This window comes from Mobula hypostoma, chromosome 19 (genome assembly GCF_963921235.1).
Source record: "Mobula hypostoma chromosome 19, sMobHyp1.1, whole genome shotgun sequence".
NCBI lineage: Eukaryota > Metazoa > Chordata > Chondrichthyes > Myliobatiformes > Myliobatidae > Mobula > Mobula hypostoma.
The window spans coordinates 43,399,473-43,417,775 of record NC_086115.1 but is presented as its reverse complement, the minus strand read 5'-3'; the positions used below and the strand labels follow the sequence as shown (position 1 = coordinate 43,417,775).

General features: G+C 39.4%; 1 protein-coding gene across 3 annotated transcripts in view; it reads left to right on the top strand.

The window, feature by feature from the left end:
• The window catches only part of ppp2r2d (protein phosphatase 2, regulatory subunit B, delta), a 55,988-nt gene that overhangs the window by 26,741 nt on the left and 10,944 nt on the right, over positions 1–18,303 (top strand). For all 3 annotated transcript variants that reach the window (XM_063071796.1, XM_063071794.1, XM_063071795.1), the window contains 3 exons: positions 3,786–3,883; positions 12,116–12,281; positions 17,157–17,269. In XM_063071796.1, coding sequence (XP_062927866.1) covers positions 3,786–3,883; positions 12,116–12,281; positions 17,157–17,269 — 377 coding nt within the window. The remainder of the gene's footprint in view (positions 1–3,785; positions 3,884–12,115; positions 12,282–17,156; positions 17,270–18,303) is intronic.

The following is an 18,303-nucleotide window of genomic DNA, read 5'->3' as shown; positions in this document are numbered from 1 at the left end:
TTCCAGTTAAGTACCTATGTTACACTTTAAAACAACCAGGAGTAGTTTAAAAAAAACAGGAAACAATATGGTGGTGGTAGCACCATTGAATGTCAGACTATGTGGTTAGAGCCTCACTTATCTGAGATGGCTATTTGGGATTTCTGTGGTGAGACTGTTATTTGCCACTTAACACCTAATAGTTCAGCACTGTCTGTATCTTGTATCTTACATGGCTGCTTTGTTTGCTAAAACTTGTGAATAAAATTAGCAAAATCTCCACTTCTGACCTTGTAAGAGAGAAGTTTATTAATGTAGGGCAACACGCAAAATGCTGGAGGAACTCAGTAGGTCAAGCTCTAGGTATGGAGAGAAGTGAATGGTTGCCAATTTGGGAGGAGACCCTTCATCAAGACTCGTGCCTTATTGATGAGGTTTGGACGGAGGCCATTGCCTAGCACATTGCACTGAGGAGCTTATGCAGTGATATTTTGGAGCTGGAATAATTTATAGAAACATAGAAAACCTACAGCACAATACAGGCCCTTCGACCCACAAAGTTGTGCCAAATATGTCCCTACCTTAGAAATTACTAGGCTTACCCATAGCCCTCTATTTTTCTAAGCTCCATGTACCATCTCCAGTAGCCACAAATGTGATATTTTTATGCAAAGTGTTACTTCAGAATATTGGAGTATTTTCTCTTTGTTGCCCATTTATTTCAGTTTTACCTAGACAATTTGATGCCACACTTGTTCAAATGCTATCTTGCTGTCATGGGCAGCCTTTCTCACCTCACCTTGTCCAAGATTGATATCATTTGGAGCAAAGCTGCCCTAATCTTGGTAACATTGTGTAGGTTACTGCTGAATAAGTATTCCTCTATAGCACTCTCATCAAGGTCAATTTCATCACTTTTATTGTTGAGTGTGGATTGATGAGTAACAATTAACCAGATTGAATTTGTCCTGTTTCTTTTTTATGAATGGGACTTACCTAGGCAATTTTCAGTGTTGGATAGATTTCATTATTGTAATTATTAGAACACCTGACTTGAGATGCAGCTAGTTCTAAACCAGGTTTTTAATATTACAGCCAGGGTGTTGCCTGATCTCAGCTTTAGCTGTATCCAGTACTTTCAGTTGTTTCTTGATATCACATGCAGTGAATAAAGCTGGCTGTATGATGGTGGAGATCTTCGGAGGAAGCAGAAATAGAGAAAGGATTTAAGCAGAGTTGGTCCACCTATTTGACATTTCTGGCTGAAATGGAAGCTTCAGCTTTTTCTCTGCACTCACACATTGGGACCTTCCATTGTGGACAATAAGTCTCCTTCTCTCTGGGGCTGCAGAGCTTCAGTCTGATCTGTTAGATGTGCGTTTGCTCAGATCCCTCTGTCACATGCTGTGTTTGCTGTTTGGCACATATGTAGCCTGTACTACATCTTCAGTAGGGTGACAGCCCATCAGTTTTAGGTTTGTTTGATGTAGCTCCTGATATGCCCTTCCACACTCGTTAGGTTTAACGTTAGAGAGGAGAGGTTTAATAAAAATATGAAGGACAACTTTTTCATCCAGAGGGTGAACTGTATATGGTCTGAGCCTCCAGAGGAAATGGTTGGGGTGGGTCTGTTAATAACAATCAAGAGACACTTGAACAGGTACGTAACTAGGAAAGATATGGAAGGATATGGGCCAAATGTAGGCATATAGGACTAGTTTAGATGAGCATCTTGATTAGCATGGACCAAAGGGCTGAAGGGTCTTTTTCCATGCGGTATGACTGATCAAATCATCCCTGTTGTTTCCTGATGGAGAAATCCAGAGTCTCTTCACAATTGCTAATTATGCTAGGCTTCAGGGCAGTCCAGATGCTACCGTTTCTACTGGTTTGGAGTCAGCAAATTACATGTGAGGTGACAGCTAAGGAAAGATTTCTTAAGAGTCATAGAAAAATACAGCCCAGAAACAGGCCGTTCAGCCCATCTAGTCCATACCGAAACCATTTAAACTGCCTACTGCCATCAACCTGCACCGGGACCATAGCCCTCCATACCCCTACCATCCATGTACCTATCAAACCTGCTCTTAAACATTGAAATTGAGCTCACGTGCACCACTTGCACTAGTAGCTGGTTTCACACTCTCACTTCTCTCAGACTGAAGAAGTTTCCCTTCATGTTCCCCTAAACTTGGCACCTTTCATCCTTAACCAATGACCTCTAGTAATAATTTTAAATTCAAAGTATAGTCATTGCAGCCTAGGGTGCAGTGCAATTATTTCAGCATTTAATTCAACCCCTAAACAAATTTAATCATGTTCAGAATTGAAAAAAATTGTCACTTTTAGAGTGTGTAGTTAAGTTTACTGTGGATCGAGAGATGGGGTAACACTGCTGATGATGTTAGTGGGGTGTTGTGATTCAAAAAAATCAAGATTTTATTACTTTACTCTAAACTCCAAGAATGTCGTACCAACTGCAATTTATTATAAGATGACTATTTGACTTTTTTCAAAATATTTTCAATATTTTAAAATCATTAATGGTTAAAATTGCTAGAAATAAAATACATTTTTGTCTGAGCCTAGAGAATTATGTTAGTATTGTTTTACATTATTTGAATTCCCTTTGGGAGGCTTCACATATTGATAAATGAATAGCCAGTAGTTCATCTGAGTCCAGAAATAATTCAACACATAAAGCTGATTTCAAGATTTTCCACAAAGCTATTTTTTTCTCTCTCTGTTTTGTTTTAACTGGATAAATAGGAATTTATTTGGAACTGTGTTTCCAGGACTGTATTAGAAAATTTACAGTAGAGAGGCAAACTGTTTGTGCTGAATACTGCTGGCAGCTGGTCACTTGTAAATTCTAACAGGTGGGAACTAAGAAGAATTGTTCATTTGGGATGCACCTATATTATTTTGCATAAGACGGAAGGACCATTTTTCTTGTGCATCCTTTTATATTGGTATATACGAGGGGTGATTGATAAGTTTGTGGCCTAAGGTAGAAGGAGTCAATTTTAGAAAACCTAGCACATTTATTTTTCAACATAGTCCCCTCCTACATTTACACACTTAGTCCAGCGGTCATGGAGCACACGGATCCCTTCTTTGTAGAAGTCAGCGTCTTGGACCTCCAGAAAGTGGTCCACAGTAGGGGTGATGAATAAGTTCATGGCCTAAGGCAGAAGGAGGTGAGATATACAGCTCTTGTTACACGCATGTGCAGTTCAACTCTTTGAGTGATTATGCAGAAAGTTTGAATTTAATAACTCATCTTCTACCTTAGGCCACGAACTTATCAATCACTCCTGGTGTGGACCTCTTCTACAAAGAAGGGATCCGTATGCTCCTCGACCGCTGGACTAAGTGTGTACATGTAGGAGGGATCTATGTTGAGAAATAAATGTGCTAGGTTTTCTAAAATTGACTCCTTCTACCTTATCAATCACCCCCTTGTATTTTTATTTATTGAGTGTTCATTTTTAACTAACTCTGATTCTTTGGTCCAGAAGCAAAGCCAACTCATTAGATTTTATAGTAAAGGTGGATATAGTAGTCAATCTGAACAAAATAAGATCTTAAAGCAGCAATGAGATCAATATCAGTTACCTTGATATTTCAGATCAGTTTGATGGATAAATATGTTTTTCAAAGCTGAAATGTCCCTGCTGGAGCATCATTATTTTTATTGGAATCTATTAATTTGATATGTTAGTGATCAAAATCAAAAGAATAAACTTCCAGACTGAAGAAGGTATTTTCAGTGCTAATTATTTTTTTATTTTCTGCCTTTACAGCGGATATAATTTCAACTGTTGAATTTAACTACTCTGGAGACCTACTAGCAACTGGAGATAAAGGTGGCAGAGTTGTTATATTTCAACGGGAGCAAGAGGTAGGTAATGAATTTGAATACAGCGGCATACAAAATTTAATCTTCCTCCACTATTGCTAAGTATTTATCTCAATAATTCCACGCATACAAGAACAAGACATGGCAGAAAAAAAATGGTTCACTAGACATTTCTATTGTGCAGTAGAAATGCTCTTGCTAGACTAGTTTAATGTTTTTCTTAACAAAGTTAGTGTAGCATCCACCGAATATCTGTTCATTCACCTTTGTGGTTACTTTGAGTAATACATTTGACTGTTCCTGCGCCGGTTTTGATTACCTCTCATAAATTTGCATGTTTAACCCTTTTCTGTTAATTTTCTTAACGGTAACCCTTTTCGTGTAGGTTGCTATATTTCTCATTGACCTGCATTTTGTTGATCCTGACTTTAAATAAATCTTCCTGGAAAGATCTCGCAATTTGAGTGACAATCCCTTGCATTCAGCAAAAATGTTATCAGCAAGCTGGCTAAAAGGGCAGTCGTGTGGAAGAATTCTCAGTCCCAGAAAAGCAGAGAGTGAAAGTTAGAATTTATAACAAATATCATTTTACTGAATGCAAAATAAAGGTTTGAACAATTATCTGAGATAAAGTTAGATGCTGAAATGTAAAACTGAAAAACAGCTAATACCACTGCAGTATAATTCTTAAAATATTCATAATGTTTTATCGTAAGTATTTCATAACTTCGAGATTTTGTCTGTTTACTAATTTCTGTCAATTAAATTCATTAAGTTTGCAAAACAACGCACTAGGTAGAAGGAAAATTCTGCATTTCTTATTTAATTCCATATGTGAGCTTTCAGGAGCTGTTTCAGTTTTATCATAACAAAAGTGAATGTTGATAGTTTTGCCACCATTAAAGCACAGATCCAAGCCATTGTTTGTTCTGCCCTTCCTTCTTACAACTTCTAGTCAGGTACAAACCCCATTTCCAGAAAAGTTGGGATATTTTCCAAAATGCAATAAAAGCAAAAATCTGTGATATGTCAATTCACGTGAACCTTTATTTAACTGGCAAAAGTACAAAGAAAAGATTTTCTATAGTTTTACTGACCAACTTAATTGTATTTTGTAAATATACACAAATTTACAATTTGATGGCTGCAACACACTCAGCAAAAGTTGGGACAGAGTCATGTTTACCATTGCGTTACATCACCTTTCCTTTTAATAACACTTTTTAATCGTTTTGGAACTGAGGATACTAATTGTAGTAGATTTGCAATTGGAAATTTTGTCCATTCTTGCTTGATATAAGACTTCAGCTGCTCAACAGTCCGTGGTCTCTGTTGTCTGATTCTCCTCTTCATGATGCGCCATGCATTTTCAATAGGAGATAGATCTGGACTGGCAGCAGGCCAGTCAAGCACATGCACTCTGTGTCTACAAAGCCACGCTGTTGTAGCCCGTGCAGAATGTGGTCTGGCATTGTCCTGCTGAGATAAGCATGGACGTCCCGGGAAGAGACGTCGCCTTGATGGCAACATATGTCTCTCTAAAATCCTAATATATGCCTCAGAGTCAATGGTATCTTCACATACATGCAACTCACCCATGCCGTGGGCACTGATGCACCCCCATACCATCACAGATGCTGGCTTTTGCACCTTTCACTGATAACAATCTGGATGGTCGTTTTCATCTTTGGCACGGAGAACTCAATGCCCGTTTTTTCCGAAAACTAGCTGAAATGTGGACTCATCTGACCACAGCACACGGTTCCACAGTCTTTTGGTCCATCTGAGATGAGCTCGGGCCCAGAGAACTCGCCGGCGTTTCTGCATAGAGTTGATGTATGGCTTCCTCCTTGCGTAATACGGTTTCAAGTTGCATTTCTGGATGCAGCGACGGACTGTGTTGAGTGACAATGGTTTTCCGAAGTACTCCCGAACCCAGGTGGCTATAATTGTCACAGTAGCATGACGGTTTCTTAGGCAGTGCCGCCTGAGGGCTCAAAGATCACGCGCATTCAACGGCGGTTTCCGACCTTGCCCTTTACGCACTGAGATGTCTCTGAATTCTCTGAATCTTTTCACAATATTATGTACTGTAGATGTTGAAAGACCTAAATTCTCTGCAATCTTGCATTGAGAAATGTTCCTTTTGAACTGACTAACAATTCTCTCACAAATTTTGGCACAGAGGGGTGAGCCGCGACCCATTCTTGCTTGCAAAGACTGAGCCTTTGATGGACGCTACTTTTATACCCAGTCATGATACCTCACCTACTACCAATTAGCCTGTTTAATGTGGAGTCTTCCAAACCTGTGTTACTTGAATATTCTGTGCAGTTTTCAGTCTTATTTTAACTCTGTCCCAACTTTTGTTGAGTGTGTTGCAGCCATCAAATTCTAAATTTGTGTATATTTACAAAATACAATTAAGTTGGTCAGTAAAACTATTAAAAATCTTTTCTTTGTACTTTTGTCAGTTAAACAAAGGTTCATGTGAATTAACATATCACAGATTTTTGTTTTTATTGCATTTTGGAAAATATCCCAACATTTCTGGAAATGGGGTTTGTAGTTTTGCTGGTGTAACTTCTATTTAAAATTGCATTAAAGGATCTTGAGGCTGGTAAGACATTTCTGTGATTAAAGCCTGAATGGGAATTGGGAATACAGTGGATTTCAGTTAACTGGGACACATCAGGACCAGTACATTTTGGCCCAATTAAGTGGCTGCCCAATTAGCCAAAATGTCATGGAAATCATTAAAAAGGTATAAAAAAGACGAACATCCATTTAACTGAGTTGCAATTTATGTATTTAGATGAAATACCAGGGCACATTAGACACTGCCAATATTACTGGTGGTTGTCTGTCATATCTGACGATGGCAGGAGACCTGTGCAGGAGAATTTTTGAAGTGGAAAAGCTGTTGCACCGGGGCAGTTCCACTCTCCCGACCTCGGGTCCAGGTCCATTGGGGTGAGTAGATGTCACAACTGGGGTCTTCCCTGTTTCCACTGGATGACCATGACTACTTCTGTGCCTCATCATGCCCTTCGCTCTCCACTTAGTGCTGCAGAACTGCCATCCTGGCCGTTGGATCTCACTGTAGATGTCATTGGCCCAGTCCACCAGAGGTGACTTTGCATGCTAGGACAGGCGTGTCCCTAACTCACCAGGATATGAGACCTGCTGGCTACCCTCACCTGGTTTAGCCAGCCTGTCAAAGCAGTGTATTGGGGTGTGGCCGCTGTCACATGCAAACAGCTACTTGGAGTCACAGGTGAGAGCTAAGTATCAAATGGGGAACAAAAGTAACATTCAAGGTGATTGTTGACACCTTCACTTTCGAAGTTCCTAACTTGTTGCAGTAGTAAAGTCCTTTAATTATCACGGTTGTTTTTCCTGGCTGATTCTAACATTTCCAAGTCTGAATGCTTGAAACTGCGATGAACAGAACAGTACTGAGTTGTCTTGCTGCTAATTTCTCGCCAATTATCAGTGACAAAAATCACCTTTTTTTTTAACACAAACACACACAACTGACACTATTTAAAAACGGTCGCTCTAAACATAGCAGAGCCACAGTAGCATAGTGGCACCAGGGCTGTTCTGTGAGGAGTCTATACGTCCTTCCTGTGGAATGTGGGTTTTCCCTGGGAGCTCCAGTTTTCTTCCTCAGTCCAAAGACGTACAGGGTGGGTTAATCGGTCATTGTAAATTGTCCCTTGATTAGGCCAGGATTAATCAGGATTGTGGGGTTGCTGGGGTGGTGTGGTTTGAAGGGCCAGAAGGATCTGCTGTGCAGGGCAGGGTTTCTCAACCGGGGTTCCTTGGGACCCTAGGATTTCATGAAAGGTCATAAGGGGTTCAGCGAGAGATTGTGATTTTAAAAAACATTGTTTTTTGAACTTTGTGTGCTGCTAGCACTCGCAGTGATGGGCATTGACTAAGCAGTCCCGTTAGCAATCTCGTTAGAGGTCTCTCAGACCAGTATGGCAGTGCGCAGTAGGGCCGTGTTCATTTGCTTGAGTCCATTCACAGTTTTTGCCGTGAGATGGGGAGGCCGTTGATGATTGGTGAGCGCTGTATTACACAGAGGGAAGGACGGTAGGCTGATAGCACTGTATTGCACGGAGTAGAAGGTGGTAGGCTGATGAGGAGCATGAAGTGCGTTTTCCAAGCATTGAATGAACTCTTCCAACTTGAGTTGTGACGTCAGCCTTTTCCTCCCAAATTACCTCCCCCAACTTCCCTTTGCGTCGCCAACTGAATTATGGGAGCGAACAAATTCTTCTGGTGGAGTAGAAAACTGGAGGGAAATTTTTGATTCTAAAGACGGTCCAGTGTGGCGATTTTTGAAGAGGAAGTGTAAGATGGAAGAAAGGGATTCAAGACCTGGACCTACAGACAACTCTAATAAGGTTAATGATGAAAAGTTACAATCTTCTAAGTCATTTCACAGAGCTAGTGCAACAATGGACACAAAAAAGTCCATTTTGTTTTCCAGAACTATAAAAGTTTATTTACACAGCGAATGCACAAAGTATAAACATTATTTACAAGACATTGAATAAATTCAAATTAAAATATGATTACTACTGTCTATAAAACAGCCAAAACCCTGGGAGGCCCATCCCTCTCAGAAAACCCACTGTACCCATTGGGACCGCATGCTCCCTCTCCTCGGGCACGAACGTATCCTCGGAGAGGAGCAGGCAGTCAGCCCTGGCAGAATCCTCGACTTTCTGCCGCCTAAATCTGTGAATGCCATCTTGGCCAGGCCCAGGAGCAAGCCCACCAGTAGATCCTCCTCGAAGCTGTCGCAACCGGCCCCCATATGGCTTGCCCATATATGAAGAGCACAGGACTGAAGTGCAACCAGAACCTGAGCAGCAGCCCCTTCAGAAACTCAAGCAGGTACTGCAACCTCTCACACTCCATTTGAGCATGGTACACTGACTCTTCCTGGCCACCAATTAGACAGATGGACGGGGTGTTAGTGAACCTGCTTAAAAACCTGTGGCACAGTACTGCCCGCTGCAACACCTTCCACCTCAGGTCCCCAATATACAGAGGACAGACCCCTACATAAAGAGATTTCCTCTGGGGACCTCTGCTGCCAGATGGAAAAACAGACTGGCAAGGTCAGGTCAGCGGACGAAGGCAAGGAAATGAAAGGTGTGCAAGAGCAGGCCGTACAAGAACCACTTTGAAGCGTCATGGAAGGGTACAGTCAGCATCCCAGCAAGATGGCTCACGTTGTGTGGGACCCTCTCCCACGTGGTATCCTGAGGCCTGGGTCCAATGAACGCTTCCACTTCCTGCAGCTGGAACCTTTCCACTTCCCTGAGCCTGTTCAACACCCACCATGATAGGATGGGGACCAATCCCCCTTGCAGCTAGAGCACCATCCCCCACTGGCGCAGGAGCACCCTGTCTGGATGAGACTAGACCCCATGCCCTCAACAGCTCTTGGTAAAAGCGAGGCAGGTCCCTCAAAGTGGTGCAGCTGATGCTGTCAGCTAGAAGCTGCGTGCCCTCATGCAAGCAGTGTCCCCGGCAGAGAACGTGCATTGCCAGCACATGCCATTTTGGGGGGTTGGTCATTATACAGGTATCTCCGTAGGATCCTGAGGAGGAGAGGACCGCCAGCTAGGTATGCACGTACACCAATGATGGAGCACCCTCCACGATCGGAAGACTCAGGACTGCAGCAGAGGCCCAATGCCTCCTGATGCCCCAGAAGAAGTCCACCAGCCTCTTTTGGGTCCTGGAGACAAAAGCAGTGGGTGGGACTAAAGTAATCAGTCGGTACCATATCTTTACAATAAAAGCTACTTATCACTGGATTTTATATGGACCGGTGATCCAAGTTGTGCCTAGTCTGTGGCAAACAACTTACAAATGTAGCAGTGCCTCCAGCAAAATTGAAAAGACACAACCACAAATCACAGCCATATGACATGTAAAAGTGCTGATTATTTTAAATAACTATTGGAATCTCAAAACAAACAGATTAAAGCTTTTGAAAATAAAGTCACGGTCAGTAAAAAGTTTCAGGAACCACATTATTTAGTAGCTTTAAGATCAGTTCATTCGAGAATGTTTTTTAAAAAAAACTGAAAACCTGGACAAAGAGCACACCAATCTCCTGCTAAATACAGAATTCCGGTGGCTTAGCAGAGGAAGAGTTCTCAACAGGGTGTTTGAGCTGAAAGGTGAATTGCAGGAGTACTTTCAAGAAAATATTAGGCCAGATTTTGCTAAGTGTTTTGAAGATGAAGATTGGTCGCAGAAACTAGCCTGAACAGGCATTTTTCATCATATGAACCAGTTGAACAAGTCTCTACAAGACCTTGGAGAAAATGTTTTGACTTCAAGTGACGAAATTCTTAGATTTAAAAGAAAACTGTATCTTTGGAAAAATCATGCTGCAAAAGGAAATCTTGAAATGTTTTCACTGCTGCTTGGGCCTGAGAGGAAGGATATCAGAAAGCCACAAATCTTATTGAAAGCTACCTGGAAGGAACTGCAGAACAAAATTGAACAGTATTTTTTCCATCCTTTTAACACAAGCATATGACTGGGTGAGGGGCGCTTTCTCTGAATTTTCTGCTCAGCTTGAGAACTTAACTTTGAGAGAAGAGGAAGAACTTTGTGAGCTGCACGCTGATCATGCAGTGAAGATGAGACTTACCTGCCCCTGGACAAGTTCTGGATTTCTGTGAAAAAAGGATATCCTGCCATTCATAGGAAAGCAATGAACATTTTCCTACAGTTTTCAACTTCTTACATGTATGGACAAGGTTTTTCTTGTTTCACAAGCTTCAAAAGCAAGGATAGAAATTTGTCTCATTTCAGTTGAAGGTGAAATACTTGTGTTTTTTTCTCAAGTTCGACCCAGAATCGAGAACTTTATTATGTTTGCCTTATGAGTTCTTAAAATTTATGAAGAAGAAAGAAAGTGTAATTTCAAGAAAAGTAGGTTAAGTTTAACTATCTATTTTGTTTCAAGAAAGGTTTGGCTAAAAATTCATTCTGTACTCAAAATAGCAATTATTTTTGGATTATTATATCTACATCTTACTAATCATGCTAACGTACCGTGAGCTCTAGATATAATTTTTATGCAGGGGTTCCCTGAGACCTGAAAATTATTTCAAGGGTTCCTCCAGGGCAAAAAGGTTGAGAAAGGCTGTTGTAGGGTATCGCTAAATAAATAAAATTAATGGTATTGTGTCTAAATGCCACATGATGTGCACACGACTAACGCTAATAAGAGAATGTTCAATAAGTCTCTTGTCCCAATTATGTGGCATATTGCCCCAAATAAATTTCATTAAGAGTTGTCCCAAATAAATGGCTGCCCCGTTAACCAATGACCCAATTAACTGGAATCCACTGTATTGTAATATCAAGGGTGGCGTGAGGCCAATGATGTTAGGTAATGAATCCTTAAAAAAGAAAGGTAACAACCTTGAAACAGAGGTGAAGGAGTGAAAGGCAAGAGGTTTAGATTTGTTGATGGCTTAATGCCAATGAAATGCAACTTTCTTGCAATTTTCAGTTTATTGAAATAGAATTTCTAAATTGCAAAACTAATGTTGGACTGCATGGTTGTGTCTTGCGTGAGTGTCTTTGAACATTATTTGTCTTTGTTTTAGCTTAAAGTTTAAAATACAGTACAATGCAAAAGTCTTAGGCACCCTAGATTTTTTTTATATGGTTTCAAGTGGTATTTCCTCCACACAGCTCTGCTCTCAACGTCATCAAAGCTATGTAGAAGCAACCAAGACAGCCAAAGTTTGCAAAAGAACTGTGACAAGTTCTCCAAGATGCTTGGAACAACCAACCAACAGTTTTAAAGGCAAAGGGTGCCACACCAAATATTGATTTGATTTATTTTTTTTTACTGTTTGCTACTCTAACTTTTGATATTTAGAAACTCTTCATTACATTATTTTGAAAGCATCTTTGCTTTACAAATTTTTTTACATGTGCCTAAGACTTTTACATTATTTTATTGGGTGGAAATTGTGTACGACAAACTGAAGATGTATTAAACCCAAAACACGGTATGATCCTGCTGTGCAGTTTAAATTTCAAATTAGATCTAAAAAGTTGCGAATGAAGCACAAAAGGAGGGAAGAGTGTATGGGAGGAGATCAAAGGATAATGGAGAGATTTCTGCCATTACTATGTTGCTTATCAAGATGTATTAAGGATGTCAATACAAGTTAATATATTAATATTCAATATAACCTGTTTGTTTTGCAGAGTAAAAGCAGACCTCACCATAGAGGCGAATACAATGTTTACAGTACATTTCAGAGTCATGAACCAGAGTTTGATTATCTGAAAAGTCTAGAAATTGAGGAAAAAATTAATAAAATCAGGTGGTTACCCCAACAGAATGCTGCTCATTTCTTGCTATCTACAAATGGTGAGATTTAGATTCTCATTATCTATTTGTAACTATCTTTCTATTGAAGTAAATAAATTCGAAAGACTTGATTATTGGTTTTGATATTCTAGATGTTCTAAATGGTATCCTTGATAGTTACTTGCTGAATTAGTTCAGTCAAACTTAGAGTGACACCGGTAGCAGTATATTTAAAATTCCTATTTGGTATTGAACAAAACCCAGAACCTGCTGTGTGTATGAAACTTCAGCTGTTATACCAAGTATTATAGAGAAGTTATTATTGAATCTTAGGGACCCATGGATTGAAGTAGATGAAGCTGGGAAGAATATTTTGCTGTTCATTATAATCCAGTGATCTTGCCAAGAAAAAATGTGTTTGAAAGGCAGGTGACAATGTGAGCAGGACTAGCTAGTAAGCTGGTAACTCGCCACCAGTCACTGCCTGTGCCCATTTGAAGAGGTTATTTGGACAGTGCTGCTGGCTTGTTAACATCTCTGGATTCTATGTTCTAAAATTTCAGTTGCATATATCTTATGCTATTGAAGACCACTTTTTTCCCCTCCTTGGAGTGAACCATGTTAATCCTTTCTAGGTCACTTTGCACTGCTCCATAAATTCATCTGGGCACTTAAGTGTTTGAATCCTAACACAACTCTCAATCAGGTACACAAGTGATGTTACTCTCCCACTGAAACATTAAGAGCTGTGCAGAGAACTGGGAATTCATTACCCCAAGAACACCTTGACTTCCTAGTGATTTAAGGATGCCAGGTTAGCCTTTAAATCCTCAAGTTTTCTTTCCATTACTGCAGTAATATATTTATATCAACACACATCAAAGTTGCTGGTGAACGCAGCAGGCCAGGCAGCATCTCTAGGAAGAGGTACAGTCGACGTTTCAGGCCGAGACCCTTCGTCAGGACTAACTGAAGGAAGAGTTAGTAAGAGATTTGAAAGTGGGAGGGGGAGATCCAAAATGATAGGAGAAGACAGGAGGGGGAGGGATGGAGCCAAGAGCTGGACAGGTGATTGGCAAAGGGGATACGAGAGGATCATGGGACAGGAGGTCCGGGAAGAAAGACAAGGGGGGGCGGGATCCCAGAGGATGGGCAAGGGGTATAGTCAGAGGGACAGAGGGAGAAAAAGGAGAGTGAGAGAAAGAATGTGTGTATAAAAATAAATAACAGATGGGGTACGAGGGGGAGGATGCCTTTCACTCTTCGAAGGGTTTCAATTAGGTCACCCCCCCATTCTTCTGAAATCTAATGAAGACAGGCCCAGAGCCATCAAATGCTTGTTTATATGACAAGGGATTCAATCCTGGAATCATTTTTATGAATCTGCTTTGAACCTCTCCAGTTTCAGCACATCCTTTCTAAGATAAGGGGCCCAAAACTGCTCACAGTACCTCAAGTAAGGCCTCACCGGTGCTTTATCAAGTCTCAACATTACATCCTTGTGTTTATATTCTCGTCCTCTTGAAATGAATGCTAACATTGCATTTGTCTTCCTCACCACAGACTCAATCTTCAAATTAACCTTTAGGGAATCCAGCACAAGGACTCCCAAATCCCTTTGCGCCTCAGATTTTTGTATTTTCTCTCCATTTAGAGAATAGTCAACCCTTTCTTCTTTTGAGGCATAACCTCAAAATTGAGGGGCGTCCTTTTAGAACAGAGGTAAGGAGAAATTTTTTGAGCCAGAAAGAAATCAATCTGTGGAATACCCTGCTACAGGCAGTTGTGGAGGCCAAGTGCATGGGTGTATTTAAAGCAAAAATGGAAGTATCCTGATTGGTCAGGGCATCAAAGATTATGGCAAGAAGGCAAGTGTATGGGGTTGAGTGGTTCTGGGATTAGCCATGATGGAATGGCAGAGCAGACTCAGTGGACTGAATGGCCTAGTTCTGTTCCTATGTCTTATGGTCTTAAGGTCTTCTACCAAAATAGTGCATGACCGTACACTTCCTGACAGTGCATTCCATCTGCCTCTTCTTTGCCCATTCTCTTAATCTATTTAAGTCTTTCTGTGGCCTCTCTATTTTCACAAAACTACCTGCCCCTCCACCTTTCTTCATATTCTCTGCAAACTTTGCAACAAAGCCATCAATTCCATCATCCAAATCATTGATGTATAACGTAAAAAGAATCGGTCCCACACCGACCCTGTGGAACACCACAAGTCACTGGCAGCCAACCAGAAAAAGCTCCCTTCATTCCCACTCCTTCCTTCCTGCCAATCAGCCAATGCTTTATCCATGTTAGAAGCTTTCATGTAGTACCTTGTTAAGCAACCTCGTGTGTGGCACCTTGTCAAAGGCCTTCTGAAAATCCAAATACACAACATCAACCAATTCTCCTTTGTCTATCCCGCTTGTTATTTCTTCAAAGAATTCCAACAGATTTGTCAGGCAAGATTTTCCTTCGAGGAAACCATGCTGACTATGGCCTATTTTATCATGTGCCTCCCAGTACCGTGAGACCTCATCGTTAATAATCGACTCAACATCTTTCAAACCTCTGACGTCAGACAAACTGGCTTATAACTTCCTTTCTTCTGCCTCTCTCCCTTCTTGAAGAGTAGTTTTGATTCCATGGATTGGCTAGCCATCTTCCTAAAGTGACATCGGTTTCTTTTAAGGTCCCAAACATTTTTTTTCTACTTTCACTGGATGTACAAAACATTGCTTCATTCCATATAAGCTTGAAACTTATAAGATGAAATAGATCACTGTATTGTTTGTACATTCAGTTCAACTTCCAACAGTCTGGCCACTACAGTTGAATGTCTGCCTGTCATTGTGGCTTCTCTGTCAGTACAAATTCCATTGTAGCAGCCATATAAGAGTTTATGCTTGAGCATCTATTCTTGTAGAATTTGGCATTCTACATTCTAGCATCAAATGTAAGTTATGACTATTCTTCATTGCAAAGTAAATCTCCAGCAAAGGTTCCTTTCTACCACAGTCCACAAATCATATGAACCACAGCATTATGAATACCAAATCAGTCACCGAGCTGTGTTGCTAACTGGTCTGAATGTTTTCACTTCCTGAATGAATTGTGTTTTAGTATTTTCTTCAATATGGTAATTCAGTTTGAGACAGTAGTGTTTGTCAAAGGGCTGCTGCAAGTTTTCTCAGCACTAAAGATAGACCAACAGGCTTAATAACTGAATTATAATTTTATAATTATAATAGTTGAATTACCTATTATAAATTATGATTTCCATTTGCAATGTGTTGGGTCAGAAGATGTGATATATTTAGCATACAGGCTGTTCCCACGTAACGAACAAGTTCCTTTTTTTACAGACATCTATAAATCGATTTTATACATGTTGGAAAATACATAGAAATAACTCAATTGTATTGTAATGAAGGGCATCAAAAGTGCACGACATTGATAAGACAGAACAGAACAAAAAGACATGAGAGGGAACTAGTCCTACCATCTGTAAGAATATATGTCTGTTTGACTTTTGAACTTAGTATTATGGAGCTCATTTATATGTAGGGATGTCCATAATTTGGCCATTTGTAACCCAAAGTCAGTCTGCAACTTCATTTATCAGCATTCATCAACATGAATCGTTTAGTAGTTCTTCTGTAGTTACCACTTTATCTGACTTACATGGAAGAATTCTGCTGACTTTTAGATTTAGGTGTTTGGTTTCAAGGCAACAAATCAGTTTGGAAGCTTTTATAGCATTGTTGCTCACAATCACACCTAATACAGCGTACTGAGGTTAAGGGCATTCCACTTCCCTGTTTTTTTCTTTGATTAGTCCATCACATGTCTCATCTCTGTTAAGTTTTCTCACAATTTTACTTATTCCAAACAAATGATCCAACAATAACTTCTTTGACAAAATTCTTTCATGGCACATTAAAATCTTTGTTTAACTTGGTAGTTTATGCTGCTGTAATTTCAGTTGAAAACCACATGCAAACATAGCTTTAAATAAAAGACTGAAAATAAATAAAAGGAGTTGAAGTGGGTCAGAACATAAACTTCGTGAAATTCTGCTCCATTCTGGAATCTTAAGTCTGTACTATTTTTCCCTAAATTTACATGTGTATATGTGTGTTTTTATTTCTCGTCATGTGAACTGGCATGGATCTGTGGATCAGTTATTGAGAAACACTGGTCTTGTGCGCCCTTTTGGGTATTCTATAATTTTTAGGGTAGTGCTTTGGGGGAATATTTGCATGGACACGGGCAAAAAAAAATAGTATAATATGCATGTACACAGATAAATATAAGAACATGTTATTCTATTGTCAAATGGAATCCATTATGCTTTATTTTTGTTTTCATGTTAATTTTGACTAAATTTATTACTTTAGTTAGATATTCAGGCGATTAAAAAAGCTAAGTTGAAATGTCAAAAATACTGAATAAATAAAAATTGGATCCTTTGAAATGTGAAATTTGTGTATTGAAAAGAAAGAAATTGTCCCGTATGTTTCTAATCCTCCGGAATATCCCAAAGTGAAATATTTTTAAAGTTTAGTCACTATTAAAATATAGGGAATATGGACAGCAAATTTCACAGAAGGGTACAATCTAATAATTATGATTTCTGAGTGGGTGTGTTGTTTCAGTCTCACTTGGGTGTAGTTTTGTGCTGTTACCCATGCCCACCAATAACCTTACAGCTAGCAAACAAGAATTTTCAGAGTCTATTCACATTCCAAAGGAAAAAAAATCATACAATGGCATATTATTTCTGCAGATTTTACTGTCATGATTGAGGTTCTTTTTGATCCAGAGAATCTCGCATTGAACAACAAAGATGAAACTCTTAATTTAATTGATTCAAATCTAGATGTACTTGAAGTAAGTCATTCAAAAGAATATAAACTTTGAGGTTTAACTTGTAACTTACAGATAAAACTATAAAATTGTGGAAGATAAGTGAAAGGGACAAACGAGCAGAAGGCTATAATTTGAAGGAAGAAGATGGAAGATTTAGGGATCCTATCAGAATAACCACTTTACGGGTATGCGATGCTGATATGATTGGTTTGAGATATAATCATCAATTTATTTGGGTTGTGTCATTTGTGATGATGTTGCTGTGCTCACACAAAGATTGTGCAGATCCAGGTTTGACTCCACTCAGTATGAAAAACCTGCAGGTACTTCTGTCACATATATACATTAGATAACATTTGTGTTTACCACAGCTGATTTGATAAGTTAAATTATTAAAGTTGTTTCTTTCTAGAACCTGGCCTAAATGATAAATAATCAGAAGATTGTTTAAATATGTCATTCCTATATGCCAAAAGTTTGATTAGACCAATTATCGAAATCAATCAGCAGAATTACTGCTGGTTGTAAACTACATTCAAGTTGTGTTTTCTAAAGAAGAATGCTTTATGCACTCGTACTGTTAAGATGAAACTTAGTATAAAGCTGAGTTTAATTTAAATGAGAATTCTCATTATTGTTGCACAGCAGACATAATCAGGAAAACCAAATTAACTAAGTTCTCAAATAGAAATATAATCAGGGTATATTTGGGTTATTATTGAGGCTGGCAGTTGTGAAACTAATGAGGGTATTATACAGTTATATCAATCCTCCCTCGCCCTCACAGACTGAATTAAATTTTAATAGCAGGTTAAGCATGTTTCATTTGAAAATAAATGTAGGTAGCTAATGTGAGTCGTATGACTGCTTTTAGGAATATGCAGCCCACTTGGGATTGCTCAGCAAGTCTTCATGCCCAGTACATTTGGCTATTGTCTGGGATGCTATATAATGGATCACCATCTAAGGCATGCACTGTGAATTTTATCTAAATATTTCATTGTTTCAGATCTTGTTTTATACTTTGCCAATCCTAAATTCAAGTCCTGTAACTCAAAACAATATTTATTAACTATAACAATAAAATCTAATATAGTTACTCATCGCAATTTTTTGTTATGAATTGCATATAGTATTTTCTTATGGCATTCTAGAAAATTAATCTGGATTATAATAGTTCAATAGAAAACTCAACTCAAGGACAGCATAGACTTTATAC